General features: G+C 59.8%; 1 protein-coding gene across 1 annotated transcript in view; it reads right to left on the bottom strand.

Moving 5' to 3' along the window:
- Positions 1-429: 429 nt before the first annotated feature.
- Positions 430-8945, bottom strand: part of PNPLA6 (patatin-like phospholipase domain containing 6) — an 18934-nt gene continuing 10418 nt past the window's right edge. Inside the window, exons 17-31 of the mRNA XM_014538582.1 lie at positions 8822-8928; positions 6960-7100; positions 6708-6771; positions 6295-6463; positions 5944-6126; positions 5677-5795; positions 5377-5533; positions 4999-5115; positions 4845-4914; positions 4298-4414; positions 2210-2511; positions 1261-1377; positions 995-1091; positions 805-914; positions 430-700 (exon numbers count right to left, since the gene is read on the bottom strand). Of these exons, the coding sequence (XP_014394068.1) occupies positions 626-700; positions 805-914; positions 995-1091; positions 1261-1377; positions 2210-2511; positions 4298-4414; positions 4845-4914; positions 4999-5115; positions 5377-5533; positions 5677-5795; positions 5944-6126; positions 6295-6463; positions 6708-6771; positions 6960-7100; positions 8822-8928 (1945 nt within the window). The 3' untranslated portion in view covers positions 430-625. The remainder of the gene's footprint in view (positions 701-804; positions 915-994; positions 1092-1260; positions 1378-2209; positions 2512-4297; positions 4415-4844; positions 4915-4998; positions 5116-5376; positions 5534-5676; positions 5796-5943; positions 6127-6294; positions 6464-6707; positions 6772-6959; positions 7101-8821; positions 8929-8945) is intronic.

The raw sequence follows: 8945 nt of genomic DNA, 5'->3' as shown, positions 1-8945 counted from the left end.
CACAGTAGGAACAATGCCTGGGAAACAGAATAAAGTCACTGAACCCTGTGCCTGTGTGTACCTGTATATTTACATGTGCATGCACATGGCGTGTCTCCCAGGAACCAGACTCAGCAGTGCACATGATAGGAACATACAGAAAACTTGGAGTACCTGCACACAGTATGACCAGCCCAGGGGCGGGAGAATGAGTGGCGTCAGGACAGGCACCTGGGGACATCTGGGACCCCCAGGGCGGGCAGGTAGCATCGGGAGGCCCTGTGGTCAGTAGTGGGACTACAGGTGAATTCTGGGATGGCACTCACAGCTCATGAAGCTCAGCCAGAGGCTGGGTGATGGGTCACTGTGGCAAGCCCCAGCCCCAGCTGTCCTAAGCATGGAAGGTGGGGTGCGATACCCCCTGAACCCAAAGAATGACATGGGCCCTCCTCCGAGAATAGAGGTTTATTGGGAATGACTGTTCAAGGTCCTCAGTGCAGTGCCGCCCTCCTCTTGGAGGGACAGCAATCCAGTGTGTGGGCCCTGGAGGTCCCGGGAGACCAGGGAGGCCACAGGCACAGCAGCAGGCGGTGGGGGAGCAGCCCCCTCGGGGCCCCGCAGCCCAGCTCCGGGGGCCCTGTGGTCCTCAGGTGTCTGCGGGCGAGCTGGAAGCGTCCTGCGGCAGGCAGCGCCGGTGCCTGAGCACCGTCTTGTCCTCCTCCTGCGGAACAGGAGCCCCCACATGTCACACAGAGCAGGTCCCGGGACAGGTCACTCCGCACAACCACCGTGTCATCCGCCCGGGGCCCGGGCAGCTCCTCTCACCATCTCAGAGGCGGTGCTGGGGCTGGCCCCCTCGGGGGAGCCCCCTTCGTCCCGTGAGCAGTCGGGTCCTGCGTCCTCCTCGTACTCCGTCAGGCAGTCTGACTCCTCCCCTGGAATCAGGGAGCAGCGTGACAGTGAGGGGACATCCCATTGACCCCGGGCCTGGCCCCGCCTCTGGAAGCGCCCTCACCATCAGCACAGCCATCAGAAACATAGCTGGTGGGGGGCTCGATCCGGGACACGATCTCCGCCAAGTCAGTGAAGCCAGAACTGGGGAAGGCCAGCACCTGGGGGACAGGGGTGAGGTCTCAGAGGCTCCGTGGTGTCCTGGGGGACTGTGCCTTGGGGACACGTCCTGAGGAGAGTTCTCTGGTCGGAGGAGCTCAGAGAAACCCAGGGAGTCTGGGGTCACCTGAGGTTTGGAGACCCAGAGGGGCTGGGGGGTCCCCGGCTTACGTCTGCACGGCGGCTCTCAATCAGGTCCGCAGAGCGCCGGTCTGTGAGCATCTTCTCAATGACGTCGCCCCGGCTCCAGCCCCCAAACACAGCCTTCCCGTACTGGTAGCCCACATCCTGCAGGAAGAAGGGGACGGGGGCCATCCACGCTGCGACTCCCCCAGATGCTCCCCGCCTGGTCCGCTCGCTTAGCCCCACGTTGCCTGCCCCTGGCCTGGCCCCTCGAAAGCTGCTGCTTCGGGAAACTAGCATCGAGGCTAACCCTATTTTGGAGTCAGCCGTATGTAGCACTCTTGGCCCATGTCCTCCATCCTGTGCCCCTCCCAGACATTACCAATCCATCACTTCATGTTCTTTCCCACTCATCCCCATGCAGTGGGCCAAGTACCAAATGGCTTGAGATGGTGGTGGCAACCTTATTTCAAGTTCTCCAAATGTGCAGTCTATTTGTGGGTATCGCCAGCTCCCATACCCAGAACAGACACCACTAATCCACCAGGGCACACTGTCCCCGTCAGCCCTGAAAGAGCATCAGACATGTTGTACCCAGGTCTCTGGGCAGCAGCTAACGATCCGTTTTAGGTGGCACGGGCTACGGCACATTCTTCAGGGCCAGTGGCACATGACACACACACTGCTCCTTCCCTCGCTTACCTGTGGCAGGCATTACTAGTTGATCACTGTCCCCATGCCCACCAATGCAGAAATCTCTACACAGTGCTTCAGGTAGTGCAGCTGGCACATAAGCAGCTTAGTTCATACACAGCATGTGGGCAGCGTGTTCCATTGCCACGTCAATACAGACATCACTAACTGATTACTGTTCTATTCCCCACAGTTCCCATTTGGGAAGGGAGTCCTAGAACCATTCCCCTCGTGTTGCTCTGGGCGTTCAGTAGTAAAGCTCTGCCGGCCCCGCACTGATACCAGGCCACTCCCACCCACTCACATAGATCTGGTCGAACTTCCCGAAGTCCATGGTCTTGAAGCAGTCGATGGGGGGGCGCAGGTACTCGCAGTAGGAGCTGGACTTGACAACCTCCAGCTGGCGTACGCAGGACACGTAGGCCAGGCGGGACTGAATCTCAGCCATGTCTGGAACCTTGATCTTATCCGTCCAAGGGTTTAGCCGCTTCCACAGCAGCCACCAGCCAGACAGGCTGTCCCCGTAGGTGCTGAGGTCTGTCTCGTCCTGGCTCCCGACGTCAATGGCAATGACTGTCTTGGCACCCATGCTGCGGGCGATGTCCGCTGTGGGGCCAGGGGGTCAGCGGGTGGCTCCCCACCAGGGCCCAGAGCAGAAAAGTTCAACCCAGTTCCACAGACACCATCATGCAATGTCACGCAAAACCCATGCAAACAGCATGTTGGCATGCAAATGGCATGGAACGTGATGCCCATGATGAGGAGAAGACAGGGTCAGATGGCGGAGCTTTTAGAGGTGAGGAACCACGCCAGAGGGATGTAGGGGTTGGAGACAGAGGGATAAAATTGCTGGGGAAAAGGCAGGACAGAGAAGTGGGAGGAGAGTGAGGCAGAGAGACAGAGCCATAAGGACACCTGGAGACGGAGATGCAAGAGGGGAAGACGGCAGGAGACGGGCCGCAGAGAGAAATGCAGGGGAGCAGAATCAGCAAGAGGTTTGGGGAGGAGAAAGAGATCAAGAGTTAGAGAAATGGAAGAAGAGAGAGTCTGGGGCTGTGACAAGGGACAGAGAGCCAAGAACAGGAAGGCAGAACGGAGGAGGTGATGGGGAGGGCCCGGCAGGGAGGGTGGTGTGTCCGTGGGTCCATGTGGCCCACTGAGGGGCCCTGAGTGGGTCTGGGGAAACCTGAGGGGACAGGGACAGGGTCCTATAACCACACTCAGCCCAGAAAAACAGTCTGTGTCAGACTTTGCATGTGTCCCTCAGGAGCTGGTGTGTGAGTCTGAGTGCGCACGCCCACAGCTGGTGTCCCTGCTGTCTGTGCGTGTCTCCGGTCCACGTGTCCCTGTGAGCACACACACCTCTGGGCATGTCTGTATTCATTTAAGTCATCATGCACCTAGATCAACGTCTGTTTCCTGTGCGTCCGAGTACGCCTATCCACCTACGGGCTTACACACACGTGAAGGTGTGTGGTTATGTTAGTGCAGGTATGTGTACAGAGTGCCTATACAAGAGTTGGCAATTTTTTTCTGGAAATGGCCAGCAAGAAAATAATTTCAGCTTTGCAGGCCACATGGTCTGTGTCACAACTACTCAACTATGCTATTATGGCAAAAAAGCAGCCACAATGAGTAAATGACTGGGTGTGATTGTATGTCAATAAAACTTTATTGACAAAATCAGGCAGGGGCCGATTTGACCTTCAGGGCAGAGTCTGCCAAGCCCTGGCAAACAGGATTGCAAGTGTGTGCGCAGCCAGTGAAGGTGTCTGCTTGTGCGTGCACGTGTCCAGGCAGGTAAAACTTTAAATTGCAAACCTGCCTGCCTCTTATCTGCACACAAGTCAGAGGGCGTGAAAAGATGCTTGACTTGGTCTCGCAGGTGCCCCCCCACCTCAGTGTGTACGCTGATGCACGTCTTAGGAAGCATGAGGGTGAGTGTGGACAGACTGGCGTGAGAGCACGTGTACCCAATTTCATTAATGCGTGTGTTTTTATCTGTGCACATGCATCTAACCTGGCGCACACGAGTACCCTACCTGCCGTCTGAGCATCTATGACAATGTGCACGTCAGCAGATGCACGTTAAGATGTCCCGTTCTATCCCATGTCCGGTGCTGTGTGTACATGTCTGTGTGCATTCATCTGCATCTTACATGTGGGTACACTTTCCACCTGCACATTCCTGTCCTCGGCTCATCCACGTATCTGCTTGCGCATCTAAGTGTGTGTGTGTGTGTGTGTGTGTGTGTCCAGAGCCCTGCACCGGTCTGCTTGCACACACGTCCTCCTGGGCGCCTGTCTGCATGTGCGCCTGTGCATGGGCCCACTCGCTCACTGTTTGCCTGTGTGCATGTGTGTGCACATGAGCGAGCGGGCAGCCACTTGCCTGGCAGGTTGTTGATGTAGCCGCCGTCCATGAGGAGGTGCCCGTCCTTGGGGTCGCACAGCGGGGGCAGGTAGCCCGAGAGCGTCATGCTGGCGCGCACGTATCGCCATAGGGAGCCTGCCCAGTGGGACACACAGACACAGACACGCACAGACACTCTCAGACACGCTCAGAGGCCCGGCCAGCCCGGTGGGCTCGCTGACCTGGCACGTTGTTGACGTAGCACCCGTCCACCAGCAGGTGCCCGTCCTTGGGGTCGCAGAGCGGGGGCAGGTAGGGGCAGTAGGAGGCACTGGCCCGGACGTAGCGCCACACGCAGCCTGCAGGGATGGCGTGAGCGGGTGAGCTGCCCGACTATTTCCCGGTCCCCACCCTGAGGACAGACCTACCTGGGACCTCTGGGGCATTAGTGGGTGATGGTTAGTGCTGGCAATCAGGTCAGGATGGACGGTCACTCGTGTTAACAGTGTCCCAGACACTTGGCTGCCCTGCCTGCCCCCCTCCCCACGTGGCCACAGATGCTGTGGGGCCAGCCAGGGGCACCCACCATCTTTGTGAACACGCATGGCCGAGGCAGTGATGTCCGTAGTCACGTTGAAGTATGGCAGCCACAGGTCCTATGAGGACGAGGACCAAGGTTGGGGAGGAGTGGGGACACGTGTGGACAGGGCAGGGACAGAGCGGGGTGGGAGAGGGCGCACCTCAATCTGCTTGTCCTGGAAGACGCGGTGGATGCTGCGGTTGAAGGCTGACCCCGTGAACATGGACGTGGCGGGGTAGGTGAGGTCCAGCATGGGCTCCAGCACGGAAGTCATGCTCTAGGGGCAAGGGGGGCAGCTGGGGTGAAACAGGAGTCACCTGGGTCACTAACAGGTGGTCACTAAGAATGCCGACTGCTCAAGCTGGGGACTGGGGCTGAGGTCACTAGCCAAAATGTGGTAGGGGTCATCCAAAGTCCGGAAGGGACTCCGTTAAGCGTCCACAAATTAAATGAGGAAAAGGTTGGCAGAAACCCAGAAGCTCCCATGGGATCGTTTTAGGGTGCTTCTGGGATGGGGAGGCCCCCCCCACACACACACCTTGGCCCACTCTCGGGCCCGCTGCTTAGTTCGGCTGGCGCTTCGCTCTTCGGCATATAGGGCCCCAATGAAGGAGCCGATAGAAGTGCCGCCCACTAGGTCGACAGGGACCCCCGCCTCTTCTAATGCCTTCAGCACCCCAATGTGTGAGCAGCCCCTGCAAGGAAGAGGAGCCCTGGTGACCCGCTGGGAATCCCTTTGGCGGCACCCCCAGGAGAGGCCCTTCTCGAACTCCCCCACTGACCCCTATGGGATCTCATCCCGTAAGCTCCACCCCCGGGCACCGCTACACCCCCTCACCTGGCTCCGCCCCCTCCCAGCACCAGGGCGATGGTGTTGCCGGTGAGCACCCGCGCCAGGCGGGAGAAGTCGCTGTGCCGGTCCACGCGCCTGGAGAACACCTTCTCATACAGCTCGTGCTGGGATGAGGACAGAGGCGACCCGTAAGAACGGGGTGCAGAGGGAGCATCGGGGTGCCGCGGGGCGGCAGGTCCCTAAGCCACGCCCCCCGTAGCCACACCCCCGCTAAGTCCGAGGAGGGACCTTTTCCTTGGATCCCGCCCTCACCAGTTTGGCGGGACTGCGACGCGAGAACAGGCGGCGGGGACAGCGCAGGTGCAGGTGCCCCGAGCACCAGCTGCGCATGTTGAGCCACTCCACGGTGCGGGTGGGGCCCGGGCCCTCCTCCCGGTGCAGCAGGACCAGCTGCTTGAGGGCGCGCACGGCCGTGTTCTCCAGCATCTGCTCCAGCTGCCGGAGAGCCGAGGGCGGGTGTCACCAATCACCAGTCGTTTCCTCCTCGACTGGGGCCCCTAAGATTTAGCCTCGCCCCACAGTGAGGGTGCATGTGGCACTGGTGCAAGCACTGGAGGGGAGGGGGCGGCCCGGGAGTGGGGTCCCTGGGGACGGTCTCCAGACCTGGCCCAGCGTGGGCTCCTGGTCGCCCAGGCCCACGATGAGGATGCAGTCAGCCTGGCGCAGGCAGCGCACCGTCCAGGGCGTCAGTGAGGAGTCTGTCTGGTAGAGCACAATGCGGTGGGTGTCCTCCTGCTGGGCCAGCCATCCCGACAGCCGAAACTCTTGGATGCTGAGTGGGGGTGGGGCGGGGAGAATCATCTGGGGCTGGTCAGAGACCATGACAAGGCCACTGCTGGGGGGGAAGGACTAAACACCTAGGCTCCCACACACACCCCTCCAGGGCGGATTCATTCCACTAACTAGATAGGGGGGAGCATGTTCCTCAGCCCACAGCCTAGATCTGAACTTGCAGCTGAAAGAATCCTAGACTCAAGTTCATCCCTCACACCCACCCCCTGCACCCCAACACACACCTGTCCAGTGCGGAGGCGCCCAGGCGTGCCCGGATGATGTCACTGTTGAGGAGGAGGGTGGGGCCTGAGGATGGGTAAGGAAGAGAGGTTAGGAGCCCAGGTCAACAGCGCTGGGGCCTCTCCCAGAACAGAACACCCCCGACCCCACTCCCGTGGCCCTGTTCTGCCCCACCCCCCATGGACCCGCGGGGCATCTCCACTCATTGGCCAGTGCCCCACCCACAGGCGCCTTGCCCCGCAGATCCGACTGACCGATGGCTTGCAAAGCATGCTGGAGCTCCAGTGTGAAGGCCACCATGGGCACCTCCGCACACACAGGCAGGACTGCTACCGTGGCCAGGTTGCTGGCTGGGTTGGTGAGTTCCGAGTGAGGGGGGACGCCCAGTCCCGAGCCTGCTGAGACCCCAAAGGATGAAATCTGCTGTGCAGCCGTGTCCCGAGAGGGAGCCCTCCTCCTCCTTCTCAGAAACCCCTGCCCCGTGTCCCGCAGCTGAGGCTCAGTGAGGCCACAGTGAAGATCCTGGGCCACACGTGACAGGACTTGGCCACCCAACCTTCCATTTTGGCTCCCATGTCCTCAGTGGCCCTCACTAAGCACATCGCAGCCTCTGATTCCCACAGGGCCTGCAGGCACCCATGGTGCCCGCCTATGCTGGCCTGGGTGCCCTGTCCACTGAAGAGACTTGAACACAAAACTAAGCAGAAACAAATACACCTCTGGCCCATCTACTGCTTCCCAGCGTCTCCACTGACACCTCACACTCCCACTAACCGCCAGGGTGCGGAGCCTCGCACTGCCTCCAGCTGCTTCCCACACACTCTGAACGGCTCCAATGCCTTTCCAGGGCCCCTCGCCCCTGTGCGACTTGCCCTGGCCGTTTCTCCCCATCACTCACTGTCCTCCTCCAAGTATTTCAAAACCACCAAACCCTGTGTGCAGAACCTTCAAAGTTCTCTTCAATGTCCGGCCCCATTTCATTTATCAAGTCTCAGCTCTCTGTCCTCTGAAAAGCTGGTCACCCTCAATCAAGACCCTGTTTGTTGTCTTCACAGTGCTTGTCTGATGTTTTGCCTGTGGCTGTAAACCGCTCTAGGGCCTGCTGTGCACTCTCCCGCGCCCATGCTGGGCACAGTGCCTAGCACCACTAGGTGCTACTGGAATATGCCTTTTCTTTTGTTGTTCCCTCACCGGAGGAGTGAAGATATTTTTCCCATTGATTTTTAGAGAGAGTGGGAAAGAGGGTGTGGGAGGGGGAGGGAGGGAGAGGGGAGAGAGAGAGAGAGAGAGAGAGAGAGAGAGACATTGATTGGTTGCCTCCTGCTCTTGTCCTGATGAGGGCGGGGGATTGAACTGCAAGTCGGGGACCGATGCTCTCACCGCTGAGCAAACTGGCCAGAGCACAAATGCCTTTCCTGGAGCATCAGCAGAGAGGCTCCTGGAAGCCCAGCATCTTAACGGCCCAGCCCCAAGGCTGCCCAAGCATCACCCCCAGGAATGCTCCAGCATTTGTATACAGTACAATTCAGGGCTGTGGCGGAGGGGGCACCTGACCATGGGCAGGAGGCGCTTCTCGGCCACTGCTCACCACTGCCGCCACCCCGGGGGGGCGGGGGGGCAGGAGTCAAAGCTGATGGGGCAGAAGGCCCTGGGGTAAAAGGGAGGCAAAGAGGCTGCCGGTCTCAGTCCCATATTTCCATACAACTCAAATCCGACTCCATGGAAATCACACCTCCCAGCTGCTGGCAACGTCAGAGGCCCCTTCTCCACATGCCCCGGGGCCCAAACACCACCCCAGGAACCCATTTCCCAGCATACCCTCTTCTCCATCCTTCAGCCAAGTCCTGCCGCCTAGAACAAAGCTCGCCCCTAAAACTCTGCCCCCTCAACAGAGGCGACATTTTAGATTCCATAGCAAGTAGCCCGAGTCTAACTCCGTTCCCGGCAGGCCGGGACCCTACCTCCCTCCGGCAGGGCCGGAGCTCCAAGCCCCCCTTCTGCAAACGCCCAGAGCTGGCCTTGGTTTCCCAGCACGCCCTGGGCCAGGGCGCTCTCCCAGCAAGTCCCAGGTGTCGACGACATCCCCGCAGCATCTGGGGCACCTGCCGGATCTCACCTGGGAAAGGTCCTTGCAGCTGCTGCAAATTCCCCAGAATTTTCTGGCTCAGCAGGTGAATGAGGCGGGTCACGACCTGGAGCGTTGAGATCGGCGGTCCAGCGGGACTGGAGGGGCCGCAGTG

Source organism: Myotis brandtii, unplaced genomic scaffold (assembly GCF_000412655.1).
Source record: "Myotis brandtii unplaced genomic scaffold, ASM41265v1 scaffold193, whole genome shotgun sequence".
NCBI classification, from domain to species: Eukaryota; Metazoa; Chordata; class Mammalia; order Chiroptera; family Vespertilionidae; genus Myotis; species Myotis brandtii.
The sequence above is the reverse complement of the archived record's forward strand: the minus strand, read 5'-3'. Positions and strand labels throughout refer to the sequence as shown.